The sequence below is a fragment of the Globicephala melas genome, chromosome 10, assembly GCF_963455315.2.
Source record: "Globicephala melas chromosome 10, mGloMel1.2, whole genome shotgun sequence".
NCBI lineage: Eukaryota > Metazoa > Chordata > Mammalia > Artiodactyla > Delphinidae > Globicephala > Globicephala melas.
The window spans coordinates 4,881,476-4,899,742 of NC_083323.1; the positions used below are offsets into that span (position 1 = coordinate 4,881,476).

Sequence of the window (18,267 nt, forward strand, 5' to 3'; positions counted from 1 at the left end):
TGTTTGTACCTTTATTGGGGCTCTTTATCTTTGATATGAATTCCAGTTACTGCCTAATGTCCTTTCATTTTAGTCTGAAGGACCTCTCTTTATTATTTTTTGTAGGGCCAGTCTGCTAGTGATGAATTCTCTCCAGTTTTATTTACCTGGAAATGTCTTAATTTTCCCTACATTTTTGTAAGAGAGTTCTGCTGGGTAAAGAATTCTTCATTGATAGTCCTTTTCTTTCAGCACTTTAATTCTATCTTCCCATTGCCTTCTGGCTCCCATGGTTTCTGACGAGGAACAAACTGTTAATTTTATTGATGACACCTTATATAGATCACTTTCTTCTCTCTTGCTGCTTTTGAAATTTTCTCTTTGTCTTTGACTTTCAAGAGTGTGGTGATGATGTGTCTAGGTGTTTGAGTGTATCCTACTCAGAGTTTGTTGAGCTTCTTGGATGTGCAGATTAATGTATGTCATCAAATTTGGGGAAATTTTTTGATTTCTCTGATACCATCCCTGGCAGGGGGTGGAGTGAGGAACGTCATTTTAGCTTGTCAAGTGTGGAAGTCTCGGCTCCTTACTTAGCCTTTGCTGGCACGAATAGTGATGGGGCCACTGATTTTTCTGCAGCATTTGGCTGGAGTAGAGTGGTTACTGTCTAAGTATTCCATCTTCATAGGCTATCTCTTTCCTCATTCTTTGGCTTGAGAGGGCAGGCTTTTTGGAGGAGCTTTTTTTTTCTGTATGCCTCTTCCAGATTGCCAGCTTCTTTGGCTGCAAATCTGAGCTATGTGATACAAAAGAATACTGCAATCTAGCCAGTCTGCCTTTTTTCTTCCACCTTTTCTTTTTTCAGTTGTTTTCAGTTGTGCTTTGCTGAAAGAATAGGGAAGCATGAAACTACTCCATCTTCCCAGAAATGGAAATTGACTATATTTGTTTTTAGAAGGTACTTTTTCATAGCCACCTTATCTTGTTACATTTCTACTTCCCCCACCCCCATTGTTTGTTCTTTTCACAAATGTTATTCCTTCATTAGTCTCATTGAGCATCCTAAGTATGCTTACTTAAAGTCTTTTTTTCCAGACTGTTCTATTATTTAATTTCACCTGGAGTTAATTCATATTATGATTATTGATTTTGGTGGCCATTATTCTTAGCATTAGATGTCTTCATGGGCTTCAGAGTTTTGATTTTTAGGCTCAATTTTGGGTAAAAGGGTATCTTTCACTTTCTTTCCCTCTTTGTGTACTCAACCCCCCTCCATCTTGAGGCCCCTTCTCCCCCTGGTCTAGCAGTTTGGGGTCACTCCAGTGATGCCTGGTCTGCAGTACAGAAACGTGTTTTATATTGGTGGTTCACAATTCCTGGCCCTCTGGGGTCTACTTGTCAGCCATGGGGCATGAGATTAATGATATTGGATGGTCTCCCTTGTCCTAGGGCCACACCTTCACAGAAGGTGTTGCCCCATGAAATGGTTGAAGAGATTTTTCAGACTCCTCTTTGACATGGGGGTGAACACTCTCTCCCCTCATTTCAAATAGGAATCCTGACTCTGTTTCCAGCCTTGTGTCCTCATTATGCCTTGGGATCCAGAGTCCAGCAAGCCCATGGCTTTGTCCATACTTAGCAGTTTGTGTTTCTGGACCACAGTGGAGTTTATATTGCTTTTGAGCCCAGCCAGATCCTCTCAACACTTTATTGTATAGTTTATTGTTGTGTGTTTGCGGCAGAGAGCAACACCTCACAGCCTGAATCATAGCATTATCTGGATCTGAAGCCAAATACTCTGTTTTTCTTATTTTAATATTTATTTTCATCTTTATTTAGCTCTATTTTATGCAATGCCACTTTGTATCCTGTTTGAGATAGGTGAAATACAAATAAATTATATATTTCTTCAAGTTTATGTTTCATCATTTCTCAAATCAAGGCGCACCTTATATTAAATGCATCTGAGAATTTAAGATGTATGGTGTCAACCACACCTGGAAATGCAGCAGACACTTCACTCATATGCACAGAAACCAGTAACCTGCGGAGGTGCGATCCGGGCGCTGAGGGCAGAAAAACCGGTGGGGTGACTCACAGGAATGGATTCCTCTGTGTGTTTGGAAAAAGTGGGAGGGGTAGAGGGGTATAGGACAACTTCTGCATTTGAAGTCACCGACCTCAGGCAAGATGAATGCAGCTCCTGCCTCCTCGTGAGGTGGGAGAACTCACAGAAGCAGTTTAAGGAAACATTGTCTCCTTTCTTTCCCCTCTTGCTTCATGTACTAGACATTTTCAGCTGGTCGCAAAAGGTGCACTTTTTGTCACACTGGGGTACACACAGTTGTGGCCACAGCTAGACTATCTCTTCCAAGTGCTGACACCCTCATGTTCCAACTCCCATTTTATAGAAGCAAAAACTGTAAAGGCATGAGTGCAGCCGACTCTGCCCAGGCCTGCCAGAGGGGTGCAAGTGGCTGCCGGTAGTTCAGCCTCCTTGAAGACGGTGTCCTCGAAACACTAGCAATGGTGGGCGTCTTTTCTCTCCATTCATGCTCCATCCTGGAATTGACCATTTAGAAGTAGCTCAGCAAGGCCAAGTGGGAAAGGCATCCAGTTCCTGAGTCAAATAGCTCATACACTTTGGCCCAGTAATTTCACTCCTGGGCAATTACCCTGGCAAAGCTGGCAGAGGAAGGGGCTAGGATTCATACACAAGGGAGGTTTATAAAACTTCCACATGTAAAATAAGATGGAGCTCTATCAAAAGGGGCATATTAAATAAACTGAGTACACGATTTCATTGGAACATAGGCAGTAATTGAAAACTATGCTTTTGAAATAGTTTTAATGGAAAATGCTCAAATTCAGTGTGCTATTAAGGTCGCAAAGCATAAGGTACCATAATTAATATTTATTTATTTAATTATTTATGGCTGTGCCACGCAGCTTGTGGAATCTTAATTTCCCCGCCAGGGATCCAACCTGTGCCTCCTGCAGTGAAAGCATGGAGTCCTAACCACTGGACCACAAGGGAATTCCCAATAATTGATATTTTGTAATAGAATATACCATAGAAAAGTGACTGGATGGAAGTAGAGAAATATCACTATTTGTTCTCGCAGGTGGAGGGACTCTGAATATAAACTTTTTCAAAAAAGACTTCTCGGATATCAACATTTTCTACAGTGAATATACACTACATTGAACTTGTATTGAAGTTACAGTATGTAAAGCAAACTTCGTTAAAAAAAATTACAACCTATACAAAAAGAGCTTTACTAGCAGTCTTAGAAAGAATTTAAATACTTCTTAATTATTTAAATAATTTAAATTTTAATAATTCTTAATTATTCATAATAATAAAATCAGTCACCACTGATTGGCTGCTGAGGACCGGCACGGCGCAGTTGCCCGGGAGGCGGGGCTGGGCGCGCCATTTCCGGGGCGGGGCCTCGGCCGCGCGCGAGCCGGTGGTCTCCATGGCAACCAGCGGGGCGCAAGCGAGGCGAGCCTGGAGCTGCCACCGCAGCCGCGCAGGCCCCGCCCGCACCCCGGCCGCTCAGCCACTAGCCCTCCGCCGCGACCCCGGGCCCGGTCCCAGCTCGGCTGGTGTTCCCGCTAGAAGCTGCCCGCGCCTGCCTCCTGCCGCCGCCGCCCGGGCCTGACCTGACCGGGAAGCAGTTCCGGCGGGCCGCCGCCGCCGCCGTGACTCATCTGCCTGCCCGCATTCCCCGATCGGGCCATCTTGGTCGCGGCCGGCGCGGCAGACGGAGCCGCGGAGGAAGCCGCGGAGACCCAGGTACGCGCCCGCCGCCCGCCCCAGGCCCCGGCGCCGCCGCGGGTGCATCGGCCCTTTGTTCTGCCCCAGGTGGGCGCCGGGCCCGGCGTAGGGAGGGGGCCTCGGCGGGGGCGCCCGCCTCGCCGCCCGCTCTTTGCTCCTCCCACGCCGCGTCCCTTACTTCTAACCCCCGTTTCCGCAGTCGAAACCGTTTTTAAACCATGTTTTCGTCCTTCAGGGCCCAGAACAAGTCCACCCTCCTGTGCAGCCCGCCATGGCCTTGTGAGGGCGGCGATCAAGGAGCCACATCCGGAGCTGGGGATCCCCGAGGGTCTGCACCCCTTGCCTGGTCTGGCTGTGCTCATCTCTCGGTCCGTCTGCCCTGCCTTCTTGTTTGGGCTTCTGAGCCACGCTGGGTCTTGAACCCTACCCTTTCCTTGATTTCTCTCTTGGTCTACCCAATTTTAGCATTACAGGTGCTCAGGTTCTGGGGTACCCAAACCCCCTTCTCCCGCTTCATCCGTCTCAGCCTTAGGCCGACCTCTGGCCGCCATGGTTCAACCCCAGACCGCAAAAGCTGAAACCCCAGCCTCTGCAGCGTCTACCAATGCCCAAATGGATGACGTCATCGACACCCTGACCTCCCTGCGCCTCACCAACTCCGCGCTGAGGCGGGAGGCCTCGACCCTGCGGGCAGAGAAGGCCAACCTCACCAACATGCTGGAGAGCGTGATGGCGGAGCTGACCTTGTTACGCACCCGGGCTCGGATTCCCGGGGCGCTGCAGATCACCCCACCCATCTCGGCCATTACCTCCAATGGGACCCGGCCGATGACGACGCCTCCCACCTCGCTGCCCGAGCCCTTTTCCGGAGACCCTGGCCAGCTGGCGGGGTTCTTGATGCAGATGGACAGATTCATGATCTTCCAGGCCTCGCGCTTCCCCGGAGAGGCCGAGCGAGTGGCGTTCCTCGTGTCCCGGCTGACCGGGGAGGCGGAGAAGTGGGCGATCCCCCACATGCAACCCGACAGCCCCTTGCGAAACAACTATCAGGGATTCCTGGCCGAGTTGCGGAGAACCTACAAGTCTCCGCTGCGGCACGCCCGGCGCGCCCAGATCAGAAAGACTTCGGCCTCGAATCGAGCCGTGCGGGAACGGCAGTCGCTCTGCCGCCAGCTGGCCGCCACGGGCACGGTGCCCTGCCCTGTGCACCCAGCCTCCAATGGGACCAGTCCAGCCCCGGCCCTGCCCACCAGAGCTCGGAACCTTTAGGAATCGGCCACCACCCTGGTCCGTCTGCCGCCACCCAGGTAGCATACCCCTTTTGCTGCGTAGAAAGAAGTGTCCGTACCACACAGCATCGCCCTTGTTTGAAGACATCCCTTCCCGCCTCTCTCGTTCCATAAGGACATCTGTCATTGCTCCTGGGCGCCCTGTGCCCCACCTTGCTTCCTGGTATCGCGTGCTAGCTTGGAACCTCCGTTGCATGTTTTCCTTCTCTCGCTTGCAATTCCAGCTCTTCTAGTGACCACAGCTCTGCTGCTGGGTCACGCTGACCCCGCAACACACTTTGGACCATTGGGGCTGACCTTTCCCAGCCTGACCAGGTTCACAGACGCTTGTCTTCCACCCTCTGTGGCCCCACGGCAGCTCCCCACCTGGCTGCCCTGTTCTCAGTAGTGAGCTTGCTGATGACAGAAAGAAGCCCTTTTGGCCAGGCGGGTGGCTTGATGGGGGTACCTGGAGAGGAGAGCCTGGCATCCTGCGCGTAGGTGATTGCCAGCCCCGCCAGGGCCCAGCGTAGCAGGCAGGGGCCTCGTCTCTGCTGTCAGCGGCCAAGGATCAGAGCTGGGAGTGGTTCCAGCGTTTCCGGGGGGCCGGCTCCACTCTGCACATGAGTATGCAGTCCTTGTGCCCCACTGCTGCCACTGGGAAAGACTGCTAATGCGGCCTTAGGGGGGGCCCCCGCAAGCTGCACCCCCATCAATGCCTGGCTTTAGCTGCCAGTGTTCTGATAGCGCCAGGACTGGGGGGAGTCCGGAACTCGCCTGCTAGGCAGGTCGTTGTGACTTGGGATCACTGGGCGTTTCCATCAGGCTTCCACAGGCAGCACATACACGTCCGTCCCTGCCTGAGACCCCCGGCAGGCTGAGGGTGGGCTCTAGAGGCTCACTTTGCTGCCCTGGACCCCCGTGGGAATCAGTGGTGGTGTCCCCCGTGTGGGAATCAGCAGTCCCCCCTCCTCTTTGCCCACTGGCACTTGGTGGTGCGCTTGTCTAGCTTGAGACCTGTTCCCTTCTCCCTGCAGGGGACATGTGGCCTTCACCTCAGCCCCTTGAGCCACACATACGGTCTCTAGGTCTCCAAAGCCTCTGTGTAGCGTGTCCTCCCCAGGCCTGGGCTGTCCATCAGACGTCCAGCCTTTGTCCCAGAAAACATGGACTCAGGGCTGGAGACCCAACTCCTCTGGGATGCGTCACTGAACCCTTAAGGAGAGAGGGTGTCTGCCTCTGCAGCCCCGGCCAAGGCCTTGCTGGCGTTTGCAAAGGAAAAGAGCTGCGGACTGCCTCGTTCCTAATGCGGTGACGGTGCAGAGCTGGTGCCCGTGTTCTGATTCTGAGGGACGAACCTGTGCCTCTTAGTGGTGGGTGGCCTTCACGGGGGACGCCCAGAACCACTTTCTAAATGAGTCTTGGCCAAGCCCTTTGGACCGTGGTGCTCCCACCATATTTCAATGCCAAATGAACCGCATTTCCATGACCACCCGGGCGGTGGGAGATGGGCTGTCCTACCTTGGGTTCATCTGCCCCTGTTCTGCTGGTCCTGGCCCGACGGCCGGAGGACAGCCTCTGTGCACCCCTGCAGGCCTACATCTTGGGACCCCCAGGGGTTGGCTCCTAGGGCCCATCCCCTCTTCCTAAGAGTTTCCATGATGCAGGGGAAAGTGGCTGCGCTCCTGAAGCAACCACCGCCTACAGGGTCAAGGGTGATCAGTGGTTGCTGGGGTTCGTGGCCCACTGCTGCCCACTCATCATAAACTCCGTTAGCCCAGTTGCCCTGCTGAACCACTGCCTGAACCCAGGCTTCAGGCCCCCCTGGATTCCAGCCGAGGCTGTTCAGGCGGGACCATGGTGCTCATTAAGCCTGAAGCCAGGGAGGGCGCACAGTGGGCCACTCTTCTGGGGGGCGGGCCCTCCGGTGTGGGGTTGCGCAGATCACTTGCACTTCCTGCTCTGTTCTCTTCTGCCTACCTGCCAGGTGGAGGTGCCCACAGCTGAAGGGGTACAATGACACCCGGGGAAAAGGAGGCCTGCAGGGGTAACTGACACCTTGAAGGTTTCCACGTGGCCCAGCCCAGCCAGGGTAGGAGACCCAGCACGGGAGCAGGGCAGGAACTGCTCGCCAGCCCCTGGCTGTGCCCAAGTGGCGTTCGAAGTCCTGCTGTGTTTGCATTCGTGCTGCATTTCAGCTGCTGCGCATAACCAGGCCAGAGCCGCTAGGCAAGGCTGGCCATGCTGCCTGCCTGCACCCGTGGCCGACCCTCTGCATAGGGGTCGCCGTGCCCAGCCTGGGCTGCTGCAGCTGCGTCTGGGTTGGTGATTTGCTTGGGTTTTGCCGGTTGCTGCGCACGGCACGGGCTGGGGACTCTGCTGTTGGACGCCTGCGACCTTGTTGATCGCTTCCTCGACCTTGGAAACCGGAGTAGATGCGAGGCTTGGGGTTGGACTTGGAAGAAGCCCCACGTTAGGAGCCCCTGGTGACTCTAGTGGAAGACACCCTAGTCCCCAGCTAGAGAGGATGAGACCCAGGCTTCATGCAGCCTAGAGCAAGGGCAAGTGACTGGGAGGACCGAGCTGGAGAAGGCAGCGGGGGACGGGAGCTGCTCTGTACATATTCGGGGTTTATAATTTCTCTGAATTTAAGAGAACAGGTGTTGATTTATGAAAGGGACAGGGAGTTAGTAGTGTTAAACAGTGCATGTGAGGGAAAGTTTTATGTTTTTCATGGTGTTGACATTATTTGGACTATATTGTGTCTGTCTTCTGGTCTCCGTGGTACCCCATCTGGTAAGGAAGCTTCATTGCGTAACAGGGCATCGTTCGAGATCAGATTTAGAAGAAGGGATGACCTCTGGCCTACTGTATAGTGTGACCTTGGGATTGACTTAATGTCCTGAAGCATTTCGGTGACTTCTAGGAAAAAGCCAAGACCCATCTCGCTGGTCCCAGGTGAGTATATGAGGAGGTCATGACACGGAGCCCAGAAGCACCCCATGAAGACGCAGGTAAGATGCACGAGCTGCTGCTGTCAAGAGGGACAGAACTACCTGCTGGACCATGATCCTGGCAGTTCGGCCTTTAGGAGGAGGAACACATGTGGGGAGAGCTGGGCAGGTACTTAGGTTGCCTTAAGGGAGCAGCCCCGTGACTGTGAACGAGCACACACACAACGGGGCCAGCTACCAGGGCTGGAGTTTGGGTGGGAAGAGGGGAGAGATCTTAGCAGCCGTCCCTACCATCTTGTAACCAGAGCTGTAAGCCTGAGATCCCCTCTGCTCGGAAAGCCTTAGGTTAGGGGCTTAGAGATGAAGACACAGATGGGGCTCTGGAGAAGGCAACGCAGCACTGATTGTTGGGCCGGCAGCAAAAGCTTGCCTGTGTGGGGAGAGGGCTGGGGTTTAGGATAATTCCATCACCCACCACGTGTGGACAGAGCTGATGACGGGTGTGGTCTTGGGGTCCCAACGTCGGGTGTGGCCGTTGGCAGAGCACGGACGCAGTAAAGGTGGTGGGGTAACACCAGCTCCTCGCCGCGGCATCAGTAACTCCTTTGCATAACCAAGTAACAATGTCCTGGTTGTTTTCATTATCAAAGCCAACCTACACATCGTAGAAATTTTGGAAAATAAAGTAGTAGAAAGAAGTACGATTTTAACATGTTGGTGTTTCTCCTAGTCTCTCCCCGCCCCCCGCCCCCCATGGTTTCTCTGCTTTTTGTTTTAACATAGTTGTGATACTACCTACTGTAATGATACGATATCGTGTATTTTCATTTACGTCACGGGCATTTCCCCGTGTTATTTCTAATTTTATGTTGAAAGGCCGTGTGCTCCTCCGTCAAGCAGTGCCAATGGTTGATCACCAATGCTCTTACTAATTTTTCACCATTAGAAATTGATGAATATCTTTGTGCATAAAGTTTTCCCCAATGTCAAGTTATTTCCTTAGGGTAGATTCTCAGAGGTGGGGTTTATTGAGTTAAAGAATATGAAAACTTGTGAGGCCATGATTACACACTGACAGGTGGTCTCCAGAAATGTTTGTACCCACTTACACTGCCACCAGCAAAGATAAACGTGCTCATTTTACCATCTTGCCAGTACTGAGTATTCTCATCTGGCCGAATACTTGCTAATCTGATCATGAAAAAAACAGCATTGTATTTTAGTTTGCATTCTGTCGATTTCTAGCGAAGTAGAGCATCTCTTCGTGTCAAGCAGTTGTATTTCTTTTGTGTATTGTTGGTGTCCTCTGCTCTTATCTACTGGGGGTCTGATAAATTTGTATGAGCTCGTTATATATTAAATATATTAACCTGCTGTGCGTCATACTCGTTGCACACGTTTCCACCTTTTTACTTTGTTGTGTGTTTTACTGAAGTTTTAACTTGATACGTAGCTGATCCGTTCCCTCACTTGGCCCTGTGCCCACCAGACTCTTAAGGCAGGCACACATATACGGCTGTACCACTGCGCTGGCAGCAATGGCTGACGCATAGTAGGTACCCCACAAACGTTTGTGAGACTGGCGTGGATGGATGTGCTGGGCATCCATGGTGCGTCACACACACCACCCCCACCCCCAGAGTGCTTGTGAACCAAGAACAGTTCACAGACCTTTTGGTCCCAGAATCCCTTTGCACCATTAAAATCCTTTAGGACCCCGAAGAGCTTCTGCTAATGTAGATTTTGCTTATCAATATTTACCATGTTACAAATTAAAATGGAGAATGTTTCAAAATACTATTTTGAAAATAAAGTCATTACCTGACAACACGAATAGCATATTTTAAAGAAAACTATTTTCTAAAAAAATTCAGTGAGAAGAGTGGCATTCTTTCATCATTTTGCAAATTTCTTTAATGTCTGACTTAATATCAATAGAAGACAGCTGGGACCTCAGACCTGCCCCTGTACTTCATCTTTTGCAAGATCACACATCACGTAGCCTCTGAAAAATTCCACCGTACACTCAGGAGACAGCAAGAGTGGAAAACACACAGGATATTTCAGTAGTATTACGGAAACAGGAATGCCTTCCAGAACCGGAAAGGGTCCTGCCCACTTTGAGATCCCCTGGTCTGAGAAGAGACAAGAGTAGTCCTTGCTGCAAACACCTCCATCTGTCCTTTGTGGTTTCCTTCACTGCTTTAAACTGAAGGTCTTTGTTTCCCTCTAGCATTAATAAAGGCACTTCTGGAATTAGTTTGGCTTGTAGTGTGAGGTGAGGCTCCAGCTTGACTTTTCCCCAGTTTTTTCTTTATAAATTTATTTTATTTATTTTTGGCGCAGTGGGTCTTCGTTGCTGCACGTGGGCTTTCTCTAGTTGCGGTGAGCGGGGGCTACTCTTTGTTGCGGTGTGCGGGCTTCTCACTGCAGTGGCTTCTCTTGTGGAACACGGGCTCTGGGGCACGTGGGCTTCAGTAGTTGTGGCTCGTGGGCTCAGTAGTTGTGGCGCACGGGTTTAGTTGCTCCGCGGCATGTGGGATCTTCCCGGACCAGGGCTCGAACCCTTGTCCCCTGGATTGGCAGGCGGGTTCTTAACCACTGCGCCACCAGGGAAGCCTTCCCCAGTGTTTAAACCCGAGATCACCTACTGACTTCTTTCTCCCCCTCATCCATGTGTTTCCTCCAGCACATCTGAAAATCTTATCTTCTGTGGCGCCGACTTTCCCAATATCTAGTGATCCATCTATCTCCCCCAGAACTTCCCTTTTAAAAATGATTTCGGGTTTATATTTTGTATTCCTAATAGGGGGTCTTCCCCTTCAGGTTTTCTTAGCTGTTCTCACCAGGTGAACATAAAAATTAATTCTAAATTTCGCCCCGAATCCCAGCGCAGACGCAGGGCTGGCAAACTGTGCGCAGGCCAGAGCCCTGGAGGGGGAGGTGGCCGCTGCTTCGTGCCCACGGAAGGCCTTGCCCCTGGGGTTTCAACCAACGTTCCTCTACGACTGGTGGCTGGTTTGCGATCAGGGGTGAAAATCTGTGTCCCAACTGGCTAGCCTGCTGCCTAGTCAGGGTCTTCTGCTTGGAAAAGTCTAGAGTGCACACGATGCCCTGCTGGCTGGCCCCGGACGGCTGGTCCTAAGAGGTTTACAAGGGCCTCGCTGTGTCTTTCAAAAGTTCTTCCCTGGGTTCCGGAACATCTGGATGTAGCTGGGGAGTCTTCTGGATTCCAAACGGTATTGCGTCCCCAGAAACCTGCTGGTCACACTTCAAGCACCACATTTGAAAGCAGTAGAAACTGCTGACTCTCAGATCGTATCTGAGCAATTCCAAAGACAGGAGTCTCATGTGATCTGCCCGTGAGCTTCCAATGGCCACCAGGCTCTGGGCATCTGCTAAAGCCTCTTCCTGTCAAGAAAAGTTAATTTCTAGGCATACGCTGTAGCGGGGTATCGAGCTGGGCTTTTCCTGTCGTAGCCGAGACCCACATACGAGAATGAAAGCCTGTACTCGGAACTTTGACAGCTGCTAACGGTCCGTCAGTCCCCGCACTTGAAGGGATGTCTTAGCACTGTCAGTCTACCAGCACCGAACGGTTACATAGGCTGGCTGGTTCTTTACCAAACCTGTTTTCTCCTCTTTCTGGGCAAAAAGCTAGACTACATTCCCCAGCCTCCTTTCCAACCTGGTGGGGCTCAATGATGGGATTCTAACCAGTGGAATGCGGGCAAGAGGGATGCTCCCTGTTCTCTCCCCTTCAACCATTTGATCCACGCTGATAGCCAAGGTGACCTTGGAAAACACAGAGTGAAGATGGCAGATCCATACAACAGAGACCCCAAGCCACAGTCTGTGGGAGAGCTGCCAGGATCCCCATGGGCCTGGGGCAGCTCCCAGCGGTGAGCAGGTGGGAGCAGGGAATGGGGGGAAGGGGGGTGTGGCGGTGGCCCCAGGAGGAGTGAGCGCCCGCGGTTGCTACAGCCTTTCCAGGAACCCTGTGTCCTCTTTCTCGAGTGGCCCTGACACGAGCACCAATGTGGCCCGGCGAGGGAAAAGCAAAGTCCAGTTAAGAGAAGGCCTCTTAGCCCCTCCAAAGCCACCAGGGTCACAAAGAGCTCCGGCCAACCCTGGGGAGAGGGGATGAGACACGCCCCAAATTGTTGGAGCCAAACATTCTTCAGAAGCAAACAGGGCTTAGTCTTAACAAGAGACTGTTCTACACACAAAAATGACAAGAAAACCTTTTCATGTGGCCAAGATATCGTTAAGGGACCTCCTACCTAGTGGGAAGGGGTTTGACAGATCCCACTGGATTGGGGTCTGGAAGAAATCAAAGTTTTTCTATTTCTATTCCGAACGAGTTGAGATGCTTCAATAAACCAGTTACACTTCATTCACTTAAATGATGAACCCGTCCACAAAGCTATGACATAACAGAACAGGAAAAGCAGAGACAGCTCTGGTAGTCTCGGCCTTAAAGGAGCCATAGGGCATAAAAAGCAGTGCGTCAGAGCGATGCTGCTCTTAGCACGCCGACTGCCCAGAGGGGTTTAGAAGAACCTTTGGAATCTGAATGAGAAAAGGACCGCAGTAACCCACAGCTGTGCACCTGCTGTCTGCCAGACATGGTTCTAGAAACCGAAGATGTAAGGGTGAACAAGACAGAGACTTTGCCCCTGTGGAGTCCTCCTTCTTCCAGGAGAAGAGAATGATAAACTCACGTGTATCTCATAGAAGGGAGGAGCGTGGATGGGGTCCAAGAAGATCTCTCCAAGGGCTTGATACGGAGTAAAGCCCTCAAGGAAATGAGTGAAGTGGGCTCAGACTCAAGCCTGACTGTGGTCCCAAAGAGGAAAAGTTATTCAAATATGTGTTTAGTCTTAAAATCTATAGTGCCTTAGACTCAAGAAAGTATTTTTTTTTTCAGATTTGAGATGACACTGAATATATAATTTTCTGTTCTCCGTAAAACTGACTTAATAGGATACACAGTTTATCATGTTGTTAAAAAGTTTATTTGAAAATAAGCTAACGATTTCATAATATTTCCTTACATGGAGGTATATATATAACTTGCGTAGCTGTTCTTCCCCGGGCTGGCTTCATTTTTTAACAATCAGGATATAATTTACACCCAGTGAAGTGAGCCGAACTGAAGTGCATACTTCAACGTGCTTTGACAAATGTATGCACCCGTGTCACATACCCCAAATCAAGACGTAGAACGTTCCCATCGCTCCAAAAATTTCCCTTGTGGCTTCAACCTCTCCCCACCGCTGCTAGGCAACCGCTGTTTTAATGTCTATGCCCATAGATTAGCTTCTGGAACTTCATATCGATGGATTCATGAAGTGGGCACCCCTTTGTATTTAAGCTTCTTTTGCTACTATGATGTTTTGAGATCCATCCGTGTTGGTGTATGTTGGTGTATGTTCATTTCTTATTATTGCTGATTAAAGGTCCACTTCATTCTGTAGACAGACCGTAGCTGTTTTGCCATTCATCTGTTAATGGATATCTAGGCTACTTCCAGGTTGAGCAAACACAAATAAAGTTGCTATGGACGTCCCTAGAAAAGTCTCTTTGTGCACATATGTTTGCATTTCTCTTGGGTAAATACAAGGAGCGGAATTGCTGGGCCATAGGTAAACTGTGTAACCTTATAAGAAACGGCCAAACTGCCTTCCAAGGTGGATGCGCCATTTGACGTTCGTGGTTGTGTGTGTAAGTTCACGTTGGTCCAGCTTCCTCTCTTCCCTTGCTGTTGTCAGTCATTTTCATTTCAGCCGTTCTGGTGGGCGGGTAGCAGTATCCCATGATGGTTTTACTTTACGTTTCTCTGATTTCTAATGATTCTGAGCCTTTTTTTTTTTTTTTTGCTAACCATTAATATATCTTGTCTCCCCCCAGCCCCGATGTTTTATGAAAAATATCAAACACACATAAAAGTTGAAAAAAACTGTATCATAAACATCCATACATCCACCAGCTACATTCTACAATGAGCATTTTGCTAAATTTGCTTTATTGCATAAGCATCCATCCTTCCATCCATCCTCAATATGTCTTACTTTTAATGCACAGGGCAGTAAGTGAAAGATATCAGTCGACTTTACCTCTAAGCACTTAGCATGCATACCGCTAACTAGACTTCCACATTTGTTTACAGTGCTTTTTTTAATTGGCAGAAGGGGGATGAATTCACGTACAGTGGAACCATCTGGGGAGTTTTGAAAAAAGCATCCACCACTGTCACGCAAACCCCTCTCAAGATACAGAACATCACCACACAGAAAATTCCCTGGTACTTCTCCCAGTCCTAAATACTTTGGTCAATCCCCAAGACACAAAAATATTCTGTAATTCCTTCTAAAAAATTAAAATTTAAACTTCTGAAAAGATTTTATTGAAATATAGTTGATTTACAATGTTGTGTTAGTTTCAGATATACAGCAAGGTGATTCAGTTATACATATATGAATAGCTATTCTTTTTTAGATTCTTCCAGTATTAACTTTTACATGTAGGTTTCTGATTCATCTCAAAAAAGTATTTTGTGGATGATATGAGATGGGGTTGAAATTTGTTTTTTTCCCATATGGACATTCCATTGCTTTAGAATAACTTGTTGAAAGATGCTCTGTTTCTCCATTGGGTCGCTTTGGTGACTTTGTTTAAATCAAACGACCTAATAGAGTTGGTCTACTTCTGGACTCCTTCTGTTTCAAAAATCTATTTGTCTATTTCCGTGCCAGCACCATGCCGTCTTGATTACTGTGACTTTGTAGTAAGCTTTGAACTCAGGATGTGTAAATGCTGCAATGATGTGCTTCCTTTTCAAGATTGCTATGGGTACCGTACATCTGTGCTCTCCAGTTAGTAAGTTGCTAGACACATGTGGCTGTTTAAATTTATTAAAATTAAGTAAAATGAAAGATTTAGTTCCTTGAATATAATAACCATATTTTAAGTGCTCACTAGAGCATTTCTACTCTCATAGTTCTATGTTAGGTTCTTTGCAATTCCATATAAATTTTATAATCATTTCATCAATTTCTATTAAGGAAGCCTGCTGGGACTCTGATTGGGAAGGAATTGAATCTACAGACTAAAGTGGTTGGAACCTGACATTTTAATAATGTTGAGTCTTCCAATACATGAATATGGTTTATTGCTCACTTTGTTTAGAATTTCTTTAATTCTTCTCAGCAGTTTTGTAGTTAATGGCCTATCACATCTTTTGTGAATGTATTCCTAAGGGTTTTATGATTCTAGATGCTATTTTAAATGGAATTTTTTAAACAATTCATTTTGCAATTGTTTCTTGCTAAGGTATAAAACCCAAACTAATTTTTACATTTGCTTTTATTCTGTGACTTTACTAAATTCATGTATCAGTCCTGGTAGTTATTTCCCAGGCTCCTTAGGATTTTCTATACTCACGATCACATTGTCTGTGAATAAAGAGAGTTTATATCTGTCTTTTCAGTCTGGATGCCTTTTATTTTTCTTTCTTGCCTTTTCGCGCTGTCTAGGACTTTCTAACACAGCGTTAGACGGAAGTCACAGAGCAGGTAGCCATGTGTTATTCCTGACCTGGGGGAACATGGTCGATATTTCACATTTGCTATGACGCTGAGGAGTAGGTTTCTCATACATGCCTTTTAACAGATTCATGAGATTTCCATCTAGCTCTCATTTGTGAGAGTTCTTTTTTTTAAATCAAAAATGGATGTTGAATTTTGTTAAATGCTTTTTCTGCAATTTAAACAATCATACTTTTTCTCTTTTATCCTGTTAACATGGTGAATTACACAGACTGATTTTCCGATGATAAACCAACCCCGCATTCTCGGGATAAACAAAACTTGGTAATTGAGTATTATCCTTTTTATAAAATAGTGCGTTTGCTTTGCTAATACTTTAAAGTCCCTTATGTGTTTTTTATCAGTAGGGATATTGGTCTGTCATTTTCTTTTCTGCAGCGTCTCTGTTTTTAGGGTTTATGATTGCCTCGTAAAAGGTTGGGAGCTGTTCCTCTCAGCTGTTTTCTGAAAGAGTTTGTGTAAGATTAGATTATTTCCTCCTTAACTGTTAGGTAGAAGTAAAACTCCCTGGGCCTGGAGTTTTCTCGTGGTAATAAGGTGTTTGCTAGGGAGTTCAGTTTCTTTAGGGGCTCGATGGGACTGATCAGTCATCTGTTTCTTCTTCAGTGAGCTTTGGTAACGTGTCTTTTGGGGGAACGTGTCCGTTTTATCCAAGTTAGCAAATTTACTTGCATAAAGTTGCTGGTAATACTCCTTAATTACCTTTTTGAAGTCTGTGGGATCTCGAGTGTTTTCCTCTCTTCTATTGCCTGATATTGTGGCTTTTTTAAACATTCTGATTAGACGTTTATCAATTGTACTGATCTTTGTAAAGTACCATTTTTTATTTCATTGATTTACTCCATGTTTCTGTTTCCCATATCATTGATTTCTGCTCTTTGTTTTATTTTTTTTAGTTGAAGTATAGTGGATTTGCAATGTTGTGTTAAGTTCTGCTGTACAGCAAAGTGATTCAGTTATATATATATATATATATATATATACACATTCCTTTTCATATTCTTTTCCATTATATTTTATCACAGGATATATTGAATCTTGTTCTCTGTGCTATACAGCAGGACCTTGTTGTTTATCCATTCTACATGTAATAGTTTGCATCTACCAACCCCAAGTTCCCTGTCCATCTCTCCCCCAACCCCCTTACCCCCTGGCAACCACCAGTCTGTTCTCTATGTCCCTGATTTCTGTTTCTGTTTCATAAACAGGTTCATTTGTGTCATATCATAGATTCTACATGTAAGCGATATCATATGGTATTTGTCTTTCTCTTTCTGACTTACTTCATTTAGTATGGTAATCTCTAGTTGCAACCATGTTGCTGCAGATGGCATTATTTTGTTCTTTTTCATGGCTGAGTAGTATTCCATTGTATACATATACCATTGTATATACATATACCATTTTATATACCATTGTATATGCATATACCATTGTATATATGTACCACATCTTCTTTATCCATTCATCTGTCGATGGACATTTAGGTTGTCTCCTTGTCTTGGCTGTTGTGAGTAGTGCTGCCATGAACAGTGGGGTGCACATATCTTTTTTAATTATAGTTTCGTCCAGATATATGCCCAGGAGCGGGATTACTGGACCATGTGGTAGCGTTGTTTTTAGTTTTCTGAGGACCCTCCATACTGTTCTCCATAGTGGCTGCACCAACGGTGTAGGAGGCTTCCCTTTTCTCCACGCCCTCTCCATCTGTTTTTATCTGGGTTGTTCCCTTCCTTCTGCTTTTACCCTGGGTTGAATTTGCTCTTCCTTTTCATATTTTGCAAGATGGAAGACGTCTTTTGCTTGTCTTCTTCAGAAGCAGTGGGTCTTCCCCGGGCCTTGCAGTTGGGAGGACTTCCTGCTGCTCCCCGGGGCTTGAGGCTTTGTTTGGTATAAGAGGAGTGCGTGGAAAAGGGAGTGGTATTGCAAGTCTGTGTATCAGAGGAAGCACAGCTTTCTCTGGCCTCATGTCCTGTCCCCACTGTTCCTTGTCGTCACCAAGCCTGGGCCAGTGGAAAAAAGCTGGTGAGTGAGCATGGCCTCCGCTGTGTCTGGGGCTCCTGGTCATTCTAAATGGTCACAGCAGCCCATAAGCATTTAAGAATTTATTAAAATGTTAGCTGTTTTCTCCTGACCTGTCGTTGTGGTGCCCTTTCACCTGTGCTTTGCTGAAGGTGGAGAAGCTGGTGACCCCGTCTCCGTTCAGAGGGGCTGCCACTGTTTAGAATTCCCCTCCCTTCGTTTCCTTGTGATCTGAGCTCTCTCACGGGCTCAAGAAAAATTGTGATTTTTTTGGAGATGACACAGCTTTTTCTTGTTAGGTTGGGAGTGATGTTTTCTTGCAGTTTTCTACACCCTGAACCTGACTTGGCTTTTTTTTTTAAGTTCTGTTTTCTATTTTATTGAACATATATTCAGACTCATAAAATATTTTAATTATTTTTTTTACCAGAAGATTATTGGAAAATATAAATCCATTTTTTTCTTTTTTTTTAAATTATTTTTTGGCTGCATTGCGTCTTCATTGCTGTGTGTGGGCTTCCTCTAGTTACGGCGAGCAGGGGCTACTCTTCGTTGCAGTGTGTGGGCTTCTCATTGCGGTGGCTTCTCTTGGTGCAGAGCACCGGCTCTAGGTGCGCGGGCTTCAGTAGTTGCAGCATGCACGCCTAGAG

The 18,267-nt window shown here is 47.6% G+C and overlaps 1 protein-coding gene across 1 annotated transcript; it reads left to right on the forward strand.

Moving 5' to 3' along the window:
* Positions 1-3,488: 3,488 nt before the first annotated feature.
* On the forward strand, positions 3,489-15,344 carry RTL6 (retrotransposon Gag like 6). Its single transcript, XM_030855680.2, has 2 exons — positions 3,489-3,781; positions 3,999-15,344. Exon 2 carries the CDS (start codon positions 4,313-4,315, stop codon positions 5,030-5,032), a length of 720 nt encoding a protein of 239 aa, XP_030711540.1. The 5' UTR covers positions 3,489-3,781; positions 3,999-4,312; the 3' UTR covers positions 5,033-15,344.
* The last annotated feature ends 2,923 nt before the right edge of the window (positions 15,345-18,267 follow it).